The sequence below is a fragment of the Solea senegalensis genome, linkage group LG3 (assembly GCF_019176455.1).
Source record: "Solea senegalensis isolate Sse05_10M linkage group LG3, IFAPA_SoseM_1, whole genome shotgun sequence".
Classification (NCBI taxonomy): Eukaryota; Metazoa; Chordata; class Actinopteri; order Pleuronectiformes; family Soleidae; genus Solea; species Solea senegalensis.
Genome location: NC_058023.1, coordinates 22,955,238 through 22,981,021, shown reverse-complemented (window position 1 = coordinate 22,981,021; position 25,784 = coordinate 22,955,238). Strand labels below are relative to the sequence as shown.

At 39.3% G+C, this 25,784-nt stretch overlaps 1 protein-coding gene across 3 annotated transcripts in view; it reads left to right on the top strand.

Annotated features, from left to right (window-relative positions):
* The first annotated feature begins 3,930 nt into the window (after nucleotides 1–3,930).
* ptprz1b (protein tyrosine phosphatase receptor type Z1b) overlaps nucleotides 3,931–25,784 on the top strand; it is a 49,720-nt gene continuing 27,866 nt past the window's right edge. For 2 of the 3 annotated variants that reach the window (XM_044022121.1, XM_044022120.1), the window contains exons 1-2: nucleotides 3,934–4,160; nucleotides 20,442–20,510. In XM_044022121.1, coding sequence (XP_043878056.1) covers nucleotides 4,097–4,160; nucleotides 20,442–20,510 — 133 coding nt within the window. In that variant the 5' untranslated portion in view covers nucleotides 3,934–4,096. Of the gene's footprint in view, nucleotides 4,161–20,441; nucleotides 20,511–25,784 lie in introns of all 3 variants that reach the window. The other variant, XM_044022118.1, reaches the window with a different exon arrangement.

Below are 25,784 nucleotides of genomic sequence, written 5' to 3'. Positions count from 1 at the left end.
TTAAACCCATGCTAACCAATATCTGCTTGGATGAGAGATTAACCATAAAGCCCAGGCTGTGCTTGATTGTGTTAAATGTAGCTGTGGGCGAATGGGGTTCCATGAAGTGTATCCTGTGTATCAACTGGTGCCTTCAGACTTGTGGGTGTGACGTTGTGTGTTTTTAATGGTGTAGTTTTGAGAGAATGGTTGCTAAGCAATGGCAATGACAGGTGGATAACTTTAATGTAATTCAAGTAATATAGATGGAGGACAACAAACAACAATTTTGGACTCTATATGAATAAAGTAACAGTATATTCACTTATCATACATTGAAAAATAAAGCTTTGCCATTTTTGAAAACCTCAGCAAAAAAAAGAAACACAACTCATGAACCTGGAGCTTTCGGAGTCTTTCCACTTATGATATTGTATTCACAAAATGGGGGGTTGGGTTGTTTAAATTTTACCATAATACCACAATATTCATGAGTTTGAGAATTGTTTCCTCAAGAGTAAATAATTCAAATGCTGTAAATGTCACATCACAATAAGACAGGCATACATGTGAAAACACACACTTAAATACACACAGTGTCATGCCTTTTCAGTTCCTCTCTTGGAAACACACATGCATGCTCATATCTATTGGTAGGAGCTGTAGCTGCTTGATACAGTCAACAAATGACAATCCCGACATTAGTCTTTTCTCCAGATGTCAGAATCTGGTCTCTGTGTGTTTTCCGATCAAGGAGTCGTCTCTAAAGGAAACCTCTGAAAGATCTTTGTTGACTATTATAGGGTGTATATTCTCTCTAAAGTGATAAAGTATTTGCTCAGTCTGAAGTCAAGAGAAAAGAATAGAAGCTGATGTGAATTTATATGTTTACAGCATTACAGCAGTGGCTGCAGTGTCTTTATTTCTTCTTCTTTATGGGGTTTAGTAGCAGCTTGCATCCATGATGTTGCATCATTGCATGATAATATTTACACACACGGTACATAATAGAAGCCTTCAAAACTGAAACATGCACTGTGACTCTTGTATTTTATTGTTGCTACATTGACATTTTGTGCACACATATTTGTGTTAAAATGGCTGATATCAACAAAACGCATGCATATATGTTTTTTTTTCACACACACACACACACAAACACACAAATTACATTTAACATTTACCCAAAACCAATTTATTTGCAAGTCTAACAAGCCACACACAGAGCCACGTTGCTCCATGGCAGGCATCGACCACTGTCTCTCTCTCTCTCTCTCTCTCTCTCTCTCTCTCTCCCCTCACATACACACACACGCACACACACACACACACACATCGACCAGTATTCCTGTATTTGTCAGCCCGGTGGCGTCCACGATACTGACCCCCAGTTGCCACCACTGGACATCAATATCAATGTCAATTCTGAAACAACATTCACTGTCATGGCAACAGGGGTTTGGAAACACACACATAAACACAATCACAGGCACATAAACAAAGCATGTGGATATAATAATTATGGTGTGAATGTGCGGCTTCACTTGACAATTTAGAGAAAGAAACTATTTGACAGCAAACTCTTCACTTTAAAACTCAGTGTTTACATCACCAAGACCGCATCATACGCTGAATGATGGTGAATTAGTGGTACAGTGGATCCTCTCTCAACTGGAAGGTTATGGGTTTGATTCCCGGCTCTACTACTCCTACATGTGTCCTTGGACAAGACACTTAACCCCATGTTGCTCCTGATGGCTGTGCTGGCAGTGTTTGAATGGATATGAAAGTTGTGTGACAGAAAATGTGGACACCATAGTTTCAACCAAAATGTTACACTCTTGTTCCGAGTTGCACAATTTTGGGCACCACTGTAATATTTGACAAGAAAAGCACAATATAAATACAAACCATTTACCTTTTGCTCCGTCATATAATGTCACATATTATAGTGGTGCCCAAAACTGTGCAACTCGGTACAGAAGTGTAACATTTTGGTTGAAACTATGGTGTCCATGTTTTCCCAAAGATATTATGTGTGATACATTGAGCGGATGCAAATCCGATAGACGGAGCTGACAAAAGATGACCTGAATGAAGTGCAGATGAGATGTTGACTCTACAGTCAGAGAGAGGAAAGAGAGAGCAAACATAATCCATAATCCATAGCTGCCAGTGTGTGGAGCTTTACACTGTAACAAGATCGAAAAAAAACCTCTTTATGTTTTTGCAGGAGGCTGAAGTGGTGGTGGGATTGTCACTATGTATGATGTATGTATGTTTGTTTTTTTTAAAAAGTGTGTTTCTAAATTATCTTTTTTACATCAAAGACTCAACAAGGAAGCATTTTTCAAGGAGCATTTACAATACTTTCTGTCCGTATTAAGTCTGGTTTTATTAGTAAATTCTCAAACCAGTGTTAGAATCATCAACATGTTGTTAGTTCACCAACCACACTCACATTCTCCAAACAAATGCACAGGTTTTTATCCCGGAAGCACCGGGGCAGAGGGAATATTGTAACAAGCATCCGAAAAAATGTTGGACCAACAATTGAGACAAGGCTCCAGTCTGAATTAAAGAGGATTATCGCTCTTAATTTATGCAAATGAATGCGCACACACTAACGAGAGCAGCATGTTATTGTGTGACCAAAGCCTGCCTCACACACACTCACTCTCACAAACATTCATAAGCTTCCACAACTGTGTGTTATTGCACCACTGAAGCCTGTTGCTTGTGGAGCTACACTCAGTCTGTTTCACAAGATACACACTCACACAGTATTATGCCATTGTGTACTTCATGGGAATCTTGCAGTCCAACCTCTGCCAAATCTCACCATCACACACACACAGAAAGAGAATGATTCCCTAGTGGGACAGTCCTGGCTTGGCTTGATCCACATTCTTGTTCTGTTGTGTGACGCTTCTTCAGTTCAGCAGACTAAAGCCCTTTCACTGCTTTAAACACACACACTGTGAGGTAAAGCTTTCTAAGGCACTCCAATGAAGCTTCTCATGAAAGTCCACCACTAGAAGATACGGACCTGTTGACTGTCTCTGGTACTCAGGGGTCAGATAATGGATGTTTGAATTACCTCTGCCATACATAATGTTTGTTTCCTATGCTGTCACTCTTCATATGTTACCTGTTTTCCCATCAAGTACTTGTCTTATCATAATACAGCAGATCAGTCCAATTACCACAAAGCATGAGTCATTCCATCTAAATGAGCATAGAAAAGTATGTAATATATGTAACAAGGACAGAGCACTTAACTACTGTAAATGAAACCAGCCACAACCAGCTGGACACTGTAGTATGAAAGTAAAGCTGCCTGTAACTGATAATTATTTATTTAGTTTATGTATTATTCACTTGATTGATCTATTGGTTGTTTCGCCCATAAATGTCAGAAAATTGTGACAACATTGATTCCCACAAAGCAAAGCTGTTGAGTTCACTGACATAGAGTGAAAAAAGCAGAAGAATTTACCTTTAAGAAGCTGAAATTGAATAACTTATTTAAAAAAAAAAACCTATAACAAACAAACACAAAAAACACAATTGAAAATGGATTCATCAATTATAGTAATTGTTGGCTAATTGACTAAGCTGTTAACTGCTTAATTATTGCAGCCCTAATAGAAATAATAAATATTACAGTAACACAAACAGATTTAGGTGAATAATGCAGTATTCACGTATCATCAAATTCATTATTCAAGTTTATTCGTGTTTTTTTTCAGCAGACAAAATAATGCTACTGTAAATTAGAATTTCACACACTGCAGCACACACTGCTCACACTCTCTCTCTCTCACACACACACACACACACATCTGTCCCTGTGGTCATGTCATAAGAATATTACAGCAGTGATTTCCACAGTGGGCGGCGCGCGTTACATATGTGAGTGCGCGTCCCCACTCACCCAACCAGACCTCACTTCTTAAACCAAACCCAGCCGAGCCGCGCTGATCCGAGCCAAACCAACCCGAGCATTTTAGAGGCAGCAGAGGAGGCACGATGATGTGGTAGCGCATCTTTACGCACCTGATCCCTGCACAAACCCACCGTCTGCCTCTTTACGCTCAATTTTCACGCCGACACCATGGAGACGGCGCTTCACAGGACCGATGTTCTCGTTTCCCAGCTGCTCCTTTTCTGCCAAATAGGTAAGAAAGTGAGTGGAGTGTGGCTGCTGACATGTGATGCTGTGCTCAGACTGAAACGATTGAGCGCTACGCGTGTGTTTTATTCCCGTGGATAATCTGCACACGCCGGGTGTGCGTGTTCAGACTATGCAGTCAGCGCCAAAGAAAGATGCATTTTCTCTCGTAAATGACATTTCTTAAAACGTGCCCTTTTTGAGGGGTAACGTGTTTTTACAGAGTGAATATTCCTGTCCAATCTGATTTGGTTCCAAGCAAAGATTTCAATTAACATGTTGAGCCATTTTCTTAAACACAAGTTGAAGTATAGGCGGTGAATGACATGCAATGTGCAGTGTGATTGTGCTCTGGTTTCTGTTATCCTGGTGGACAGTGGATGTGTGAAATGTGCTCTGTAACTTGGAGCTGCTGCTGCAGCAGTAAGCTACATATTTTTTTATTTTTTTTTACAAATAATGTTTCTATGATATTTTGAAGGGTCATGTGCAACCTTCATTGTGCTTAAATTGTAGACCTATACACATGAGTTCAAATGCATGCATGTGCCCCATTTGTGTAATTTTGATAGCTAAACACCCATTCTTCCTTATCTGAAACTATTGTTTAAATGATAAATAATTAAACATTTCAGGGTCCCTGGTGTGCATGTACTAGACAACAGTTCTATAGGCTGTGTAGCCTGGTTGTATTGAAATGGGTAAACACTCCAGTCTTCCAGTTTCATCCCAACAAGTGGATAACTTATGTTCAGTACTCTGAGCATGCAAGTTTTCAAGCTAATCACTTTATCAGGCCAATCAGTGTCAAATTAACATCAAATAATCATAATGCACCCTCAGTTCACACTTACACCAGTGGCATCTGCAAAATCTAGTTTAAAGAGAAAGATTAAGCTTGCGTTTCAGTGCTCCCTCCATATTTTCACATTAATTCAGGAGCCCTGAAATACTCTAAGCTTCATATCCATATGATTTTGAAGCTCAATTCAAGCTCTAATGGGAAAAAGAAATCACCTTATGGCTAAGCAAATCAAAATTACACATAATGTCATTGTCATGCTTTACATAGAGATGCAAGGACTGATAAATCTGTAGAAGCAATATATGAGGCAAGTAATTAAGCTGTAAGCAGCTGTCCTGATGCATAGTAACAAATGTCAGCTGGGATGCAACTAATGTTTGAATTAGTCACGCTGTTGCATAATTTGTCCTGCAGAGAGCGCTGATGAGCACAACCTTTTAAAATGTAAATTATCCCACTCACTATACTGTATATCACACCCATTTACATATTTAATATAGTCTCCTTTAAAGTGTTTACCACATTTTTACTCCATAATTACCCAATATTGATAATGTTATTAGCATCAAAATGTAGGAAACCTATGTGGTCTGTAGTTTAGTTGAGATCCTCCCAAACGCTCAACGACAGCTCCCTGGTTGTCTGCTTTCTCCCGTCCTCAGTACAGAATTGGTTGACATTTCGATTTGACCTTTGGGAAATCAAACAGCATGCTAAAATGTTTGACCTGGATTCGTAAAAAGGTTATAGTTGTACCATTCAACTAAAGTGTAAGAGGTGAATCTCGCGACACTCAGTTGAGGAGGATGAGATCAGAGGTTTTTATGTCCTGAACTCATGCTCCCATTTGATGAGATTTACTCAGGAGATCCCATTACAGTTTTATTATTATTTTTTAATATTCTGCAGTTTGGTGCAGAAACAGAAAATAGGGTTGATGTGACAGATTTGGTGAATGAGCACTGTTACTACTGAAACTTAAGCTCACATTTAGGTTGTCTCCCAATTTCGCACTGCTCTTATTTCAGAAATGATCTCTACATTTAGCATCTGTCCACTATTTACTTAACCCCTTCCTTCACCCCTTCTCAGAGGTTGGACTGTGGAAAATAAGTTGCAGCCGTCTGAATTTACTAGCACAACACTGTTGCCTTATGATTTGTATGTAGAATTCATACACTACAGTATTCATCTTGTCTATTCACCTTTCTGTTTTACACTGTACATAGAGGCTGGGTGGGGGTTGGGGGGTGCTGAACGGAAATGGAGCATCCCTCAGCCATCTGTCCTGTAGTTGGACACCACACAGAATGTTTTTTCACACACTTCTGTGTAAACACACACGCAAACAACTCACAGCAATGTTGTGAGAGCTCTCATTGCAGCTTTGTATGACTAAGCAGTTCAGCCAGTTAATAGTTTTTATAGCTCAACCGAGTAACGCGTATTTCCAACAACAACAACATGGTTCCCTCTATACATTATACTTATCACACGTGTGCTTGCTGCCTGTCCATACACACTGTTCTGCATACTTTGGGTGTAATGTATATAACTCCTTTTTTCATTGTTTAGAAAACCAGATAACAACATTACAACAATGTCATTAGTTTAAATCTTCAACAGCATTGTCAGTTTTTTTTTTCTTCTCTCCATACAAGATAAATTGAATGTGATGCCTTCTGCTAGCAAACACCTGCATATGTTAGCTGTTTCCTGTCATATGGGGTGATACATTTACACTCTTGTCAGACTGCATTAGATGACTCACTGTTATGATTTCATAGGGTTTTGCTGCATTGGTCTAAACACCCTTAAAGCTGTAGTAGACACAGTCCCTAGAAAATAACGTAGTTAATTATTGAGTGAGCAATTTCTTCTTTTCTGAAACACTCAATATTGACACAGCTTTAAATGATTTTGTCTTGCTTTCTTTTAGACTCCTTTTCATTTTTGTTTAATGTTACTTTGCAGCCTAGGCAGGTCTTGTCAATGGTGGAACAGCAAATTTCTCAGTGTGCAGGTGCTTAGTAGAACAGCAATAGATGTGCGCTCGCCTTTTAATCTATTTGGTAGATTCTCCTTTCCCAAGGCTAGATTTTCCTAAGAATAAACAAAAAAATGCTCTCTCAGATCATTGGATTTACCTCATGCTGAACTATTATTATTGTGGAATTATTATTCAATAGTGTTGCCTACAGCAGGTTTGAAGGTTTGTATTGTCCCTCTACAGTCAGTTGAATGGGAAGAAGAGATAAACGCACTGTGGGATTATTAGATTGATGACACATGTTGATTGGTGAGATTGAGGGACTCAGTTTGCATGCTAAAAACAACTCAATAACTGGCGCGTACAGACATCATTCGTCTTTGTGTGTGTATATGATATATTTTACAAAACCACTGCAGGGTTAACTATTCATGGGTGTATTTTTACACTATTAAACACTTTGTTACACTTAATAACAAAATATTTGGTCTACCAAGTAGACCAAACCAACGAATTAAGCAAAAACTGAGATAAATGTCTGTAGCTTTCCTCCATACTCGGTGTAATAGCCAGTGTGTAATATTTAATGTGAGTTCAGTGATCATATGCTCTCCTTGTAAGAAACCATCTGGCCAACCAGGGCGCTCAGAGTGGATGAACCAGAGGGGATTCATCCGGTCTCACATTAGGAAACCTTATAGTGTCATAGTATAACAAAACACTGGCATACACATTCTGCACATGCAGAATGTGTAAATAATATGACGAGTGAGAACATACACCCAGATTCAGAGTGTTTGGATAGATAGATTTCAAAGGTAAATGTAACTTATATATCTCTGTATTATCTCAGGGATTCTGCTGGTACTGAGTGCCACTGTGATGTAGTTCTTGTTTTCCTCCCTAATTTAAAGTATTTATAACATTTTCACCCACCATGTGATGTCCAACTCAAACATTACTGTTTTGATGAATTGAATACCACGGTAATTAGGGAGTTGCTATGCTGACTGATCACTTTAAAGCTGCAGTATAAGCAACTTGTTAGCCGATCTATTACATCCTGTTGTCTATGACGCCTGCACAAATATCACAATGTCTATTAACCACCACTTATTATTATAACATTCTCTATTCTTAACTTTTTTGTGACTTTATACTGTATAGTATAGTATCGTATAGAGATGTAATTGCATGTCTCCTTACTTCTAGCTTTAACTGGGCTAAAGATGAGATTATGTGAGCAGTAAAACACACACACACGCACAGGCACATACAGCATGATAAAGCTTTATAACCCAGTGAGGGAGATAAGTCTAATTTGCACAAGTTTCCACAGTTTATTTTGTTTTTATGTTGGCAGTCAAACATTTTATGTTCTGAATTTTACAGACTTAATATTCCAAGCTTTCATTATAAAACCAAATTCTGTACTGATGGAAGTGGGTTGCACAGTTACTTTACTTTTAAAAAAACCACAGATGTTACATTAAATAATTGAAAGCCTGGTTTGGGTTAGTGATATTTTGTGTTCCTTCCCTAGGACACTCTGCCTCTCCCTGCTGGTTTTTCATCTAACTTCTCCATCTAAAGCATTTTATTCATAATTGCTGCTCTTATCCTTAAATCCACTTAGCAGCCGTCTGCTCCTATTGTGGCAGCATGCGGTCACAGTTATTTTAGATCCGGTCTGTGCTATAAGGACAGCTGGATCTCTTTGATGCTGAGCAGCCTGGACAAGGACCTCGGCTCAGTGAAACACTTGTGTCACTCAAAAGTTTGTGCAGTAGACCTTGGCAGTGATTGGTAGTTGGTCGTACAAATTCTCAAAAGTAAATTTCAAAATCACAGTGGTAGAAAATCACTCTCGCAAAACTCAGCAGAGCAGACACAAATATAAAGAGGAGAGGGGGTTTGCAACGTCAGCTACAATATGATTTTGCAGGTACAGCAAACAACAGATGTCCACAGCTTCTGATGTGTTTGTTGTTGGTGAGAAACACAGGCTTCTTTTATTCCTTCCTTCACCTTCTCACTCTATCCTGCCTGGCTGGTTTTGCAGCCTGCATTAATGGAAGCCAGTGACATTGGATGTCAGATTTCCAGTGCTGAGCCAGAACCATGTGACAGAAATACAAACTTCTCAAACAAACTCCTGCGGCATCAGCCACTTCTCCACTGTTAAATCACTAAATCAACACTTTCTACCACAGCCTGTAAGTAATAAGCAGTGTATTTAGTATTTGTTATGGGTTTTATGCTGCAGGATTGCTTGATAGTTTTCTTTGACCTTTGCATTGGAATCCAATGCAGTACCTAAAAACTCTCCAGGAAGTTTGTATTTGAGTTTGTATTTTGAGGATCAGTGCATTCAATTTATAAATAAATGTATTTATTTATTCAAGTATGTATTTGTAGTTGACCATAGTTTATACAGTTTGTTGTACGACTGTGGTATGAAGGCACATGTGACCAGACTGTTGTAAAAAGCCAGTTGTCATGGAGAGGATTGAGATGCCTTTTTCTTGTTGAAACCTGGAAATCATATACAGTGTTGCCATTGCTTTTTGATATAAGAGACAAATTGTAGCATAAAATATAATAGATGATAGTCTAGATAAGAGCCTGTACTTTCACACCTACATTACTGATTTCTCTGAAGTTTGGATGTGCAAGGGGATGGTATTTCAGATGTACTTTGAGCCTGCTTAAAAGAATCTTGAAGCTTGGTGTTTAGTTGGAAAAGTGACTGCTCACAAGAAGTCCACCTGAGGAGTAAGTAAATGGTCTGTATTTATATAGCGCTTGTTTAGTCTAGTCTAGTTGATGACCACTCAAAGCTGCTTTATACTACAGTTTTGCCATTCACCTATTCCCTCCCACAATTTTCGTACAGTGCAGCCCTGTATAAAAGTGTGATCTTTCATACTCATTTGCACCATTCTTGCCCAAGACTTGCAGAGACTCCCTATTGCCCCTAACCTTCGTGTTGAAAGAGGACTCGCTCTACTACTGAGCTACCGTCCCCCGTCTGTGTTTTAAGTATTAAAATGAGGATTTGCATGTCATATCAGTCTCTTTCATCTCATTCTTCGTAGTGTCAAAACCACTTTTTGGTCCCCAATATCACAACCGTGAATTTGTATCAATACCGATATCAGTACGATATGTTAACTTTGCTGTCTATATGACATTTGTGCTGATGCATTTGCCACTTAACTATAATGATAATGATCCAATAGTGTGCGTGGCAGACCTTTGCTGCTCTCATTCATGTCCTTGTCACAAGACAGTGGTGTTGGACGTTTGGTAAAGCATTTATATTGTATTTAAGGCTTACGTTACATTTTTCAATATATGATCTCGTGATTTTGGCCAGTATCGGACTGATACAGATACTGACTATCATAACGACTTATCCCTAATTAAAACTGCAGTGTGTATATATGATTAGAAAGGGCGGAGGTGTGATAGGTTCCAGGGAGAACGGTGAGAGAGGATTTCGATTCAACATATTTGGACAGAGGAATAACTGAGGATAACCAATAAATGAGTGTGGGTCAGATGAGGAGAAGACCACAGTATCACGGAGAACAAAAGGTGAAAAGGAGAGGAAGAGTGAAACCAAGTGGCTGAAACTAAACTCCAATGCTCTCGCTGTAGTCTCTCCAGTCGAAGAGCTGTGTCTGAAGTTTCACCAGCTGACAATGGCTGTCTGTCTCTGCCGGTGCCCGCACACAAAAGCCACTGTTGTGTTTTTAAAAGACTGGCACCAAGGACTGAGGCTGCTGGAGAGGGAGAGAACCTTTCTGCCTCTCGGCCGGACATCTAATGGGCATGTGAGCCTTTTACAGCATGAATGGACTCGTGGAGACAATGGACACTCCACCTTCCAGGATAATTCTTTACATAATATGTGTACATTTCTTGAAGCGATAACCAGACACTTCACCTTTAACTAAGTAACTACTGAATGCATCTGAATCCAACATACTCATCCTTCCATGTTATGGAGCACACTAAAGATGTTCCTTGCAACAGTTGTGTTTCCCTGTTGTATATAGTATTTGTTCTTGCTGTCGTTGTGTGGCTGTGAGTCATCCGTGTTCCTGTTGTCTTGCAAATTTTGCAAACACGATGATTCAAAGGCATTGTTTGAAATCCTAAGACCTACATCCGGGGTCATACAGGTCGTGACAGCACTGAGGCTCACCAAAACCACCCTGCTTCTTGTGGCTTTGCCTTGCTTGATGTTGCAAGTGGTATGAACTAAAATGCAATTCTAATATGACTATTAAAGGATGCAATGTATGTTTTTAACGTTGAAAGTTTTTGGCTCAAACTTGACATGATGGTATTTGTGTTGTGGTATTGCAATGGACGATTCACAGCACAAAGTAATTCTACAGCCAAAACACTGCAGAGAATAGCGTTGCCTCAGTCTCTTCTGTGTTTGTCATGCAGACGTTTTTATTATAGCACAACAGAACAGGAAAATGATTCTTACTTTCATTTTGTTCCTGGTCTAAATGTAATAGTGTTTTGTTGATTAGTCATGACTGAGGTGAACATTTCTGAGGTTTGTGTCACTGATATTTAAATGAACAACACAGTTCTACTTCTCTCTTTGAAATGTAACTTTGCATATTTCTTTTATGTGACATTAAACAAAGTTGGCAAGTCAGTCTAATATCCTGTTGCAGTGTTCAAAGACAGAAACACTGAAATTACAAACAAACAATTAGTGTAATCACAATTGAGAGTCCCCTGGGTTTTTGTTTCTCACAAATACATGTATGTTTTTGTTTTTTTTTATGTGAAAAATGTTCTAATTTCATGAGCTGCGGGGTTGTTTTTAAGTCAATTAGGCAGCATTGAAGTCAAGTGAGAACAAAAACGAGCTGGTCTAATGAAAGTTAGTGGATGCGTGACTTTTGCTTTGTCAAGCGTGGAATTCAGAGACAAACCGAGTGGAAGTGAACTCAATTGAACACAGGACAGACTTTCTTCTGCCAGTGAGAAAGTTCATCAGAGGACTGCAACTGTGACTAACTGGTGGTTGAAAGTTATTTAACCCTCGCACCCACCAGCCGACCACCCTCCTAAGTCTTGTGCACGCACACACACACACACACTTTTACACACATTTCAATAGAAATGTTTGGGTGGGCAATTGCACATATGTACGTACTGTACACACAGTGCAAAAGAGACGTCTGCTGTATATTTGTACTACGTTTTATAAACACAATATTTTTTTTATTTATCGTCTGTGTGTTGTGTATGCGTATATTGTGTGTGCGTGCGCGCTGCCTTCCAGACAAGTGAGGAATTGGGAGCGTGACCCCGCACTGAAAGATAGAGAAGAGAGGGGTTGGTTTTGTATCCATGGCGATAGAGAGAGTCGGAGGAGGAAGCTGACAGGAAGTCGGGGTGTTCCACACGCCATCGGGGGGCTCCTCTGTTGTCATGACGCTGTGAACTGTTGTCACAGAAAACTCAGCTCTTTGAGTCTGAAAGCAGATTAAAAAAAAAACAAAAAAAACACGTTGACTGGATTTGTCAATGAGTGTACGTCATCGGCAGCCTCAACACTCGTCGATGAACAGTCATACTTTTATACTAAAGGAATCCAGCTGTACCATGTGAAACAGAGATAGTTTATTGTCCTCGATGGACTTTCCAGACTGTGCGGTCGCTGTACTCAGAATTTTAATATTTAAGTTTGTAATGTGTCATTCTTCCACTTATTACAGCAGGTCCACACGCCAGCCTTTGCTCTCCTCATTAAAGAGTGATCACAGCTTTTAGTTACAGTAAATCTTGCTGCTGTACTAATTTACTGCTGTGCTGCACTCAACTCTTACAGGATTAATAATCACGTACAGTGCTGTACAAAGACACATGCACACACACACACACACAGTATTTTCTCAGTTTGTACAGAACAGATGGAAATGGGGGATCTGACCGCTCAGAGTAGTGGTACTTAGTGGTACACACACACAGGGTTAAAGTGGATCTATATAATCATAAGTGTTTACTGTTTGAAACAGAATTTGCTGTCTGTATCCACACAAAACACATCCAATTCTCTCGCATACACACACAAGCATACATATGTGTTGTGAATACAGACTTCCTTCAGTCCACAAAGCTTTCTCCATCCTACACGTTTGCTTGTCCTATAAATTTTCTCACATCACACAGTCCTGTTTTCACATCTGCTGTGTCCAATGTTTGTGTGGTTGCGTCACCTCATTAGTCAGACACATTCTGAGGTGGAACATTTAATGCAAATTTGTACTCATTGCGTGCGTGTTGGTTTTAAGACTCTCTGTGTCTGTTATTCATAGCTTTTTGAGGAAATATGTTCGGCCTGTCTGCTTTAATTTTGTAGACTATTCGAGGTCAGTCCCCTGTAGGTCTTCTAACCCTCACAGCTCATCAGAAATGTCTCAGTAAATTGTGGAGGAAACATGCTCGTCCATTCCCTTTACACCAGGCTCTAGATCAGGTTTGGAAACGATTGGGAGTGTAATTAGGCAGCTCAGAAGAAAAGGAAAAATGTGAAGTTGTCAGTGGCGGCTGGTAGATAAAAATGTTGTGGGGGGCATACTTTAATGAAAAGAGAAAAGAAAACACTACGCAAATCAAAAGAAAAATACAGCTGACGCGATCGATTAGAGAATAGACAGACGGAAGACACAGAGAGAGAGAGACACGGAGTGTTGCCTCTTGCTGTGACAGTATAGTGTTATTTCAAACTAGTTTGTTGTTCACAAAAGTTTATAAAGATTACACATGGTAGTTACGGACTGTATCATTTTGGGTTAGGGTTATCCTGCAGTGTGTGCGTGGATTCTGAATACTCCCTCTTCCTCTCACTGTCTAAAGATGTGCTGATTAGGGGTTCATTTACTCTGTTGTGAGTGTGAAAGGTTGTTTGTCTCTGATGTTTCATTTCTTTGTGTGTAATTCAGTGTGTCAGGAAACTGTGCCAGTGTTGTTACAGAACGTTACGGGTTATTTTCCATTTGACATACATGGGTCTGTCTTGGTTCGTTCATTTAAAAAAAAAAAAAAATCTATCTCATGACAACTGTAACTGTCCCCATATATCCAACTCCAATGTATGACCTACTACCCTTACATACTAAACATTTCATCCTTTGAGCCCCAACAGAAATCTAACCAGCCATCACTCTCCAGTTGTCACCGTGTGTTTTTGGTTGAAGCAGAGCAGCGTTTTAAATATCAGAACAGTTTGGTTTTATTGTGATACACTGGACATGGAGGGTGTCACCTGACACTGTGTGTGCGTGCGTGTGTGTGTGTGTGTGTTTTTTAACCCATGCAGCTGTTCAAGCTGCATTACCACCTTCAACACTGGGCCCCAAATTCTCACGGTCACCTCCAGACACACACACACACACACAATGTCCTTTAAAGTTGTGGGGCTCCAGACAAAATGTCCCCACAAATGTCCTCACAAAGATAGTATGTTTTTTTCCGGACCTCACAGTGATATAAATACAAGTACACACACACAGAGAGAGAGAGACAGAGAGATTCCAGTGATAGGCTTGTCTGATAAGGTTTTATATTGCGGCTTTAGTACTGCTGTGTCCCTGTGGGACAATGCCTGTTTTGTTTAGCACTCAGAAACAATATCCTGCATTTAATATTGAGCCCAATCTCGTTAACTCATAACCTGTGCTACTGGACTGCACTGTAAGGCTTCGTTCATTCAACTGGACACCAGAGAAGACCAGGGGATGTCTTTCTCATGCTGCAGCAGTAGTGGCAGCATGCTGATGAACCTTGAAGGACCCTGAAATGCCTGGGATCATTTGATCGTTAGGTTACATTAAGCAAGAATGTATGCCTGTGGTTGGAAACTCATTAAATGGACAGTTAATTGGTTGGCATTGTCTCACAGTTAGATGAGTAGATAATTATGTTATGTGCTCCACCATCAATATTTAACGGTATAGTGTGTGAAATTTTATATCCCTTGCCTCAGTCTTCGTTTTCAAGTGTTTTGGAGAACCTAAAACTAAAAAGAATAATGACCCAGTGTCTGGTATAAAAAGGCTCATTCTGGGGTAATGAAAAACAACAATGCATACTATCAGGACAATTATTTTACCTACATTTTAATGGACCTTTCAGCTAAAATGCTACAAGTGATAGACTGTCTGCAACTCTCCTGCACTTCAAGTGTAACAATCATGATCCCGTGTATAGTTTCAAATTTGACCCGTAGCAAATGAGATGGCGGCTGATATGGCAACAAAAAGAGTGAGACGGTGAATGAGGGAGAAGTGGAGTATAACAATTTAACCAGCTGACACTCAACACAGCTGAACGATATATAAGTTATAGCTCGGCCCCTGGAAGTATGTGACACTGTGTGTGTGCGCGCATGTGAGACTGAGGTCAACAGGTGTCACATTTCCTGTGTTAATTTCTGATCAGTTATAACAGTTGTTGTCTGAGACTCCTTTCACTTAACAGGAAATATTGAACAGTAGTCAGCCTGAGCTGTCTGTGTTTAGGACACTCTGCCGAGAGCTGCTTCAGTTGACTGTATGTTACTGACCAATGAACACCCATTTCTATATGTTGAAAAGCAGTGTGCGTTTGCGATACATGACCCTGCTTATATTAAGTTGAAACGACCACTGTTTCAGCATGTTCTCTTGACTAAATGACAAAAGGTCAGCATTTTCCTTGAATTATTGATTACAAATTCTCTAATGTTTGTCACATGTTTGTTAGCTAACCCCCACACACAGATGTAATTAACACACCTTTTAACTAAAAAAAGAAATCAAAGATACACATCTGTATTTTGGTAGATTTTTGGTACACATGTTTGCTGAGTGAGTGACCTTCATATAAGCCATGTGTGAAAATGTTTTATTTTTGAATATTTTTTAATACTTATTTATCTGCTACTGAAGACATATTAAAAGCTGTATGGTTCTATCCCTGAAAGGAAGTAATTGCTGACTGTATCACTGTATTGCCTGGCCTGGCTCAGGTTAAATCCTTTTGTGAAAACAGAACAACACTCATTTGCATATGTATGACTGTTTAATAACATTACAATACCTGCTTTAGCACCGAACATTAACATTTTTAACTCAGAAACCAAATTACAAACGCTTTCGTTTTCCCAGAACAGGCAGTATCAGCCTCTAGACACAGAAATGCACAGAACGTTGCTAACACTTTTCCTCTTGTGGTTTGAACACACAGGCTTTCTGTCCCTAAGGAAATGAAGAGCGGGGTTTAATAGAACCACAGTATTCACGTCAGTGAAAAAAAAATCTGCATGTGACTGTGTAATGCAGCTTATTAATGATTCCCTGGTTGCAGGGATGCTGGTTAAATCCGCCCTTTGAGTCCTGTAGTCCAGCATGGTGCTGTTCATCAGTTTCTAGCTGGGACCGGCTCACTTTGCAACAACATAGACCCGGTTTCAGCAAGTCTTCTTCACTGCCACAAGCTATTTAAGGCTGTTGCTGTATATAATGCAAAAATCCAACACATTTTCCACCCAAAATGTGTTAATAATTCACTCGTAAACATGAGTAGTTACTGTTGCTACAACATGCTTATCCCTCATAACTCTCTATGACGATCAAACGTCCATAACCTGTCCGTGGAAGTGATTGAAAGGTATTTTAAACCCATAAGAAACCAGTAAATGCAGTAGTGCAAGGAACAAGGGCAAATAGATCCATTAGACCAGTTTGAGTACATCATCAGAAATCACTCCTGGATTAATCTAAGCGTGACTGATGAATGTAGGAGAATCTGAGGAGACACTGAACTGTTCAGAGGGTAAGAGGAGAAAAGGTGATAACTGAGTCATAGGTCAGATAAGTTTACCTGACTGTGATATCTTATATGCATAATTCAATTTTGACACTGCTCAAAAAGATCTGCATTGGAGTTTTCTGTTTCTAAATTTGACTAGAGTGGAAAAGGTTGTGACAAACCGCAATAGAATCAGACTTGGCAAATACATTAAATACTGGTATACTTTACACCAAGCATGTGCATTTAACATACACTGATGCTGTGATGTGTTTCATCAGATAAACTTGAAAGCCATTATTCTATCTTCTGTTTGGTGTGTGTGTTTGTTTGTTTGTTTGTTTGTTGTTTCACTGGCACTCTTTTAATTAAGTTGTGTCAATGCAGCTGTGATGGCTGACTGGATAATTATCATGAAAAATGTGTTTATCTAAATTTGCAGAACTCCTAATAAAGCCATAACAACCGTACATGGAAACATTGATATACCTTTTCTTTCCCAAATATCTATATGTTTATATACATATCACTAAAATAACTACTTTCTATGTAGATGCAACATATTACTCATAAGATCAGATATTGCTTTTATTAGAAAACGGCTCAAGTACTAATGACGTTTGGCAAGTGAGTGGAAATGATCTTCAGTTGTGCATTAGCTTATTCTTCATATTACATGTTTGTGAGTGAATTATGCTCAGTGACACTTTAGTATAATAGTCAAACAGTGTTTTGCATGTATTTTCTATGTTGTTATGCCCCACCACATATTTTTCTTCATTTTTAATTAAAAGCTAACTAAAACCTTATTTTCACTGAGTATTTTTACTCAATTTCTCCAAAACCTGTGTGCAGTGCTAACTGCAGTGCTCATTGCAGTGCTATTTGCAAGTATGATGCAAACAACACTGTAATGCAGACCTGCGTGCAGCACTATTTGCATCATACTTGGTCGTGCACTCATAATACTGTCTCATGCTTTTGAGTGCACAGTTTCAGCTGCAGCTGTGTCTCCAATGCAAGAACTACTCTTTTACTATTCTGTGGATTTTTATGTGTGTGAGAGTGAGCTGTGTGCATGTGCATACATCTCCACCACTGCCATAGATTTAATTAATTCTGTGGGAAACACTGGTATCAGGTGTGTGGCAGACACACATTCTCAGTTGGCATTAAATCCAGCTTCATTATTTACAGTGACAGCCATGGACTAAACGTGGTGCAGAGTTTAGATTAAGCCGAATCATATTTTTATTATAGATTCATAACAGTTTTGTGCTGCACTTTATTTACACATTGGAGAATTGAGTAGGTGTGTGGACGTGTACTTTGACCTTTCCAGTATGATACCATCCATATTCCACCATCCCATTCCTGCAGCAGTCACCAACAGTAAACCTTGAATGTCAGGTCTCTGCTGCCTTCTGGGAAATCTGGTGGAGCAGATAGAGTCCAGATGGGTGGAATAAAACCGTGATTCTGCTGTGAGCTTCATGCATGATCAGCTTGCAGCAATGAAGGTCCAACTCTATCCACTGTGCTCTTAAAGTTGCTCACCGGTGTCTGTTTTGCTGCTAGCTGTTGACCTGTGCAGTCCAGACTCATTTTTCTGTGACTGAGAGCTATGCAACTCTCCACCTCTCTCCACAACCCATCAATGCTTTTGTTGAACTCCATTACCAATTTTTTTTCTTTCTTTTTTTTAAATCTTTTTATGTATCTGTTAATGTGAGATAACCCATTCAGTACTGCTGCTTTCAGAAAGTTTATATTGTGAACAGTAGAGAGATTATCAGAAATGAAGAGGAAAGAGGTGACTCAAAGGTCACGGGCAAGACCTGAACCTGGTTCATGACCAAGGTTACTGTAAACACATGAAGTCGCATGCTTGATTTTAGATCTTCATGATCTGACCTGTGTGGTTATTATGCATCCATCTTCTAAACCACTTATCATTTGAGGGTTGCAGATGGCTGATCTTGGGCTAGCGGCAGGGTAAATCCTGGGAAGAGATAAGTTACTCTTTGTGGACTCTGGAGGGATACAGTTAGAGGACAGATGAAGACTGTACAGCAGCAAAGACAGACAGGTGACATGTATCGTGTGTGGCCATAGTGACAATGAAATCATCACATCAACTCTTAATCCATTTCCGTTCTGTGGTTTTCGTGCATTGAACAAAATTCAATTCAAAGTCAATTTCCATTGTAAAACTTTTCAGTCTTGTGCCAAACGTTATACAAAGGACAATTCTGCACCTTTCCATTGTTAATGGACGCTGTTCTCTAATAAACTCCCAAATATAACATAAAAACTACCAATTATCCGGTTTGTGTGTGCAACCATGTGTGTGCACCAGTGTGTGTGTGTGTGTGTGTGTGTTGCACCGAGTTGTCAAGGGTAAATTAGATTAAAAACCCTCACAGTGTGATGTTAATGAAGCCATTATTGATGCTACAATCCCACAGTCAACTCCATTCGTCACTCTTTCCCCCTTTTCCCCGCTTTCATTCATTTCTCTCATCAGTCTCTCCTCTTTTGTGGGAACATGAATGTAATCATCACACGGGATTTCTAGCGAGGCGGTGTGAATGAGGCTGGAGCTTCTCACCTCCTTTCTTCCCCCTCCATCTTTTCTTTCTTTACATGTTCCCCATACAGTATATTATACAGATATTGAGGTATGTCTTTCTTTGCTTTACAATGTATTGTATGGCACAATACAACACTGTGATCATGCTTCCTGTATTATATATGGGGAATTTCAGGGGAAGAACCTTTCCCATACATTTCCCCTTTTGATCTATGTATTAAGTACTTGATTGATCTTTTTTGTCTAGGGTCATTAATCAACTTTCCCACTATGTTTTGGGCTCACCTAAAGGTATAGAAACATTCATAGTCTATACAGAAAAAGAAAGAATTTTCTTTTCACATTTTACGGTATGCATCACTGGTGGAAACATTTTTGTGGGATTGCAGTAGCAGCCGAAATTAAACAAGTGTGAGCTACAACATTTAGATTCCTTGTGGCTCCATCTGTGTCAGGGTTTGCTGAATATTCATGCATGCAGAGGATTTTACAGATGACACAGTGAGCTTTTTTAAGGCATTTATATGTCTGCAGTGGCTCTGTCGCATGTGGTTGTGTTAAAGCTATTATATTGTACAGTATGTTCTATGTGGGGAGCTATTTACTCAGCTGAGCTCATCTGTGCTGCATGGACAGACTTAATGTTGTGGATAGGATGATAGTTGTTTCTGACCTAAATTTGACTCAACACAGCACTTTCATCTTCGTGAGTGGAAAAGTCTGTGTGCAGCAAAGGATCAAAAAAAGAAGATTGTTGTTTTATTCACTTCTCATTCATTCATGATCGTTTGCCTTTATGATGATTGTTTTTTTTTTTTTTTTAAATATTGTAATTTGTAAAAGCAGAGTGGGTGAGTCCTGCTCTGTCTTTACTGATCAGCCACATGGGTTGTACCAGTGGCTGAGGTTTACGGGAGGGGGTAGCATAACAAGTGGTCCTGTGAAATTGTGTATATTGTCTAAAGTGCTAAAACTGCTCATGTTCTGGTCATGCTTTCAGGGAATTTTGTGTTTTATTGAAATTGCTTAAATGACACTAAATCTGTGTGTATTTCTCTGTCTCCTGTAGTTTTGGCAGCAGAGCCGCTGGTCCGAGGCCTGAAGAAACTCCCTGAGGATGTGGACTGGTCATACACAGGTCTGTACACACCAGTAATGGTAAAATATACACAGTAATAAGACTAATGCCATGTGAGTGGTCATAAGCTCTTTGCAACAAATATGACAGAGTGATGTGCCATCTGGTGTAGATGCTCTCAGCACTTCATCTCAGAATGTAACAGACAGCTATTGGTTTGATCACTAGCTTCTTTTTAGACACCCAATCAGAGGGGCAGGACTTGTCACGTTGGTAACTAAGAAAATGGAGAACCTTGTTTTGTGTGATATGTCAGACTGAAGTTTTCACAACAAAGACAATGAGCTCGACCAGACTGTGAATATTACTGTTGAGTTGTTTTCTTTTATCAGCGTGTGTTGAAATCAGCTGCTGTTGGCTGTGGTGTTCTCTGGTGCAGATGGGTCACAGGAGAGTTTCTTTTGGTTGCCAAATAAAATTGTTGGTCTATCTATTAAATATAAGTACAATATCATGGCAGCAAAAATGGTGGGACACATTTGGTCATCAAATTAGGATGTGATATTTTGTAAATTTTTCAATTGTGAGCCTCTGTGTAACATTTTTGGAAACACAGCTGTAGCCAAAAGAGTGGACCCCTGGCAGAAAGCAGAAAGTATTTTGAAATGATATTTGTGGACATGTCAGATTCAGTCATGTTGGAAATGAACTCGTCTGGATTTCACCATGTTTTTCAAACATTCAAACAATTGTACATAGACATTTGACAAATTGGATTTAGTACAATTTGTTCAGTCATGTAAACATCATGAATTTTAAACAAAAAGTGAAAGGAGTAATGCAGAACATACTAGTCTGTACATTATTGGTGATGATATGTTGTCATAAACATAAAAACCCAAGCATGAATATGTGACACACACCAAACAAACAGAATGTTCATTAAAGACTCATTTGATATGACCACCAAACAGGTACAGGAAGCGTCGTACTACTTCATAAAACAGACAGCTCCATCAGATGTCAGCCTCAACACTCTGATCATCACATGAACTGAGGAAATGATTTAGTAACATCTCCCCCAGGACGGCCTTGATCTGCCTCAGAGCATATGGTCAGATGACACGAGCAAACAGAGCACAAAGCCCCTGCTGTGCTAAGCTGTGCTCCAGCAGAAACGGAGAGAGGGTAATGGTCCCACAGGGAGGGAGATTAGCTTCTTAGTGGTCAGACAGAATCAGGATGAGTGATCCAGCTCAACAGGTCATTTGGCGGAACACAGAGCTATTAGAATTATTAACCTGCACCCAAATGGGTTGCTGTGATAATAGACATGTATCATTTGAGTCACATGATCTTATACACTACAGGCAAATGGAGGACACACCATTTACATCCCTAAACCAAATAATTGCAGTGTTACATTCAAGACAATGTTTAAACCAGTGGTCTCAAAACATGTGGCCCTCCAAACAAAATCAAGTTGGAACGAGTTAATTTTGCATCATAAATATGTTTTTTTTCATTGTTAATATTGTTGCATATTAAAATAGGCACTTTTATTTTGAAATGATCCAATCCAATCCAACTTTATTTGTAAAGCACTTCAAAATAAACACAGTGGACCAAAGTGATGTACAGAATAAGGAATAAGTGTAAAGACAGAAAAGCTAACACGAAGCAATGGAGTACATATAAAAAAGGAATCAATAAGGCATATTGATATATCATTTAGAGCTCATATTGTCCACCACGACTGTTGCTTTTCCCAAAAAAAGTTGGCAGTTTTTTTACTTGACTGGCCCCCGACTGACCAGGCGAGACACTCAGTGGCCCACAGGTCATTTGAGTTTGAGACCCCTGGTTTAAACAGTTTACTAATGGAGTTGAAGAAAAGACAGAACCCCAGCAGAAAATATGTGTCCTGTATCTGCACCACTGAGGTCTTAAGAATGTAACTGTGCCCTTTTATGCACAGGTATAGAACTGGAATAAAGAATTGCAACATTCATTCAGCATATACAGTAACTGATGATGAAAGGGTGAAGGTGGAGGAGGAACACAGAAGGGCATCCCTGTGTGTTTAGCAAGCAGTGTGAGTGTATTGCTAACCCACCTATGGAGGTGCATCTAATGCGCTGTTTAAATTAGAATGAAAACACTGCACCATTGACTTTGGACCAGGTTTTTGTTGTGCAGTGGCTTTCTGCTGCCTCAAGACAGCAAATCACCAACAATTCATCTGACCACACCTCATTTTAAGACCAACACAGCCATGTGCACACTGATGAGCGCAAGTGTATTTGCTTCCTATGTGAAAATGACAACTGCATTGGTTGGAATCTAGCGGTGACATTTGCACTGCACTGTGCGCGTGTTTTGCGCCACATGTAAGATAGAGCCATATATTTTTATTGTTTCATTGACCTAAGGGCTTGAATAATTTTTTTTGTCATTATTCCTTGAATTAGTTTTTCTAAAATATACGTATATGATGTAAAGGTTGTTGTGACAGGATGAGCGGAGAGACCATTAACTGCTGCTCTCGAGAAACTCGCGCTGTAAGTGTGTGTGATAATTGGACCCACTTTGCTTACTCTGATTTTGTTTTTATAAACCAGAATTTGTTTTAATTTGGCTGAAATATGAAATATTGTCATGGTAATAAAAGAGATGAAAAAGAAATATATAAATCATTTAATGCTTGTCATCGGTCTGGACATCCAGTTAAAATTAATTTGGCATTAAATCTGAAGCATTTCCATGTTTAAATGAGCACTATAAATCCAGTGACTTTCAGGTTCATTCAAGTGCAGCCATGCGATTGTGTTTATGTGACTCATATTTGGCATAGCAGCATGGATTTCAATGGATGTATTTTTGACAAGCAGTTTTCTTTCCCAAATCTTTTCAATCCAGTCTTAAGACACACACACTCAGGTTTGCACAGCTATTCTTCGTAGAACACTTGCCTTATCCCTTAACCTTTACCTTAACCATAACCAGTTCGTGCCTAACCTTAACCTTACCACAGGTAAATCCTCAGAAATGAGGTTCTGCCTCATTAGGACCATTTATCTACTACTGGTCCTAGCAAGGTCAGTGTTTATGCCAGATAAGGGCCTAAAGAGATAACAAGAACAAACACACCTACACTTGTTCAAATGTAATAGATCATTTTGTGTGTGTGCTACACAGAAATGTTCCTGAATGATTAGCCTTTCTCTTTTAGAAGTGGAGCTCACTCAGTTTGTTCCCGTCTCTTTGAATATGCTGTTTTTCTTAATTTCATTTTTGTGGAGTTCGTCTTCACAGCTGAAGACTTCTTGATAGCAGTTCATTAAGATTCACTGTAACTTTAGCCTTTCCGTTGTGTATGTGTGTGCGTGCGTGTGTTCACAATCTTGTTTTTCTGACCAGCTCTGTTACGTGCCTTGTGCTGTGCACTGAGCCATGAGTAAAAGCATTAACATTTGAAAGAAACACACTTCATTGTGAGGCACTGTGCACAGCTCTTTAGTTGGGTCAGAAGTAGGGGGGCACAAAAGGAAAATAAAGGCAAATAAAAGAAAAAGGGGGGCAGGAGAGTGAGAGGGTAAGTGACAGAAAAGAAGGAGAGGAGAGCTGTACTGAAAAGATGATAGAGGCAGGGGAGGAGAGTGTAAAAGTAGGTTAGATCAGAATCACAATAGAGGTTTTTTCATTGTGCTTTTCTTAAAAACAGACTTAAACCCAGTAACCTATATGTACACTATGGCCTCAAACCAAACCATCTACTTATCATACACATCAGTAGTGTTACATGTAAAGGCTGCACGAATGGCACATTGACAAAGTAACATTTAAAGATTTGAAAATCATACCCTTATTGATGCGTCGGTGTCTAATATTGTTATTTTTATTTAAAAGATATGGTGCTCTAACAGATTTCCCCACAGTTTGACTCACTAGTGTCACTACTTCATGACTCCTCGTGGTGGCACTTATCACAGGAATGTGGGTAATGGGAACAGAAGATAACTGGCTAAAGAGGTCACTTTGCATATTTCTTTTTTAAATTAATGATGTCAGCTTTTCCTTTATTCTGAGCTTTAATTCCTCTAAATCTTGGTGGTATTGAAGTGTCTAAAATTGTACAATATCTTACCCCTCTTCCATGCTATTTTCGTTATTCCTCTCTGCGTTGTCTTGGGGGGTCTTCTGCCTGGAGGACTCCCCTCAGGTCCCCATCTGTTGGGTGTGTGTGTGTGTGTGTGTGTGTGAGAGTGTATATGTGTAATCAAATAATATTTTCTGAATAAAGACAGCAAAACACTAAATCTGTCTGTCTGGTACAAATTTTAAAAATGTGTATGTCTGCACATTAATTTGTTCAATTATGCCGTAAAACCATTTACATTCAGATTTTTCCTTCATTATGTGACTGGAAAGAAAAGTGGGTTTGTTGTTTATATGTCGACATTGAAAACCAGATCACACTCTTGATTAAGTGGTGCGATAGAAAAGATGTATGTCCTCAGCGTTAGCACAGACAGCTCATCCTCCCTGCACAGTCATCAGGATTAGGCCGATATTTATGGATAACATGAGACTGTGTGATGATGGCTCTGTCTCCTCCCAAACCCCAGAATAAATCTTCATGTTAAATTCATGCTCACCCTGGCGATGCAAATTTGGGTCATTGTGTGGGTGTGAACAGTTAACAGTCATTTGAATGTATACACTGAGAAAAATGAAGGGAAGGTGATATTAACGAATATTCCCTTATTCCCATTGGTTGTGCCCAAAGGGTTTTCATGGTATTCTAAGTTATTAACAGTTATATAACTTGAAAAAACTTCACATTCATGTTGCCTCTTCATTTTTTGACCTCCTGCTGTGTTGTAACCAATTCAGTCCCTTTTGCATGTTGAAATATCTTTAAATGGCAATTAAAAAAATGCAAATTTTTCGTGCCAAAATATTATTACATCCCCTGCCATTTGGCTGAAAGATTGCTTCTGTCTCCACATGACTTGATTTCATTCATGTTAATTGAATTTGGCAGGGTTTTTTTTACCTGTTGAAATATGTATACACAAAGTGCAGTTTTCATTTGCCAAAAGAATACAATTTTCTCTTTGTGACGGGATGGGCTCTATCAGTGAGGGTTGTATTTGACAGATTTGAGCCCACTTTCTACCAAAAAGAGGGCTTTTCTTTGGCTGAAAGGTTGATTTCACTCAGGAGAGCTATGTTTGACATATTATTGTCCACTCAGTTCCATTTACCTGTGGAAATACACATGTCAAGGGCCAAAACAACAAAATGCTATTTTTTTTCCACTTGGCAAAA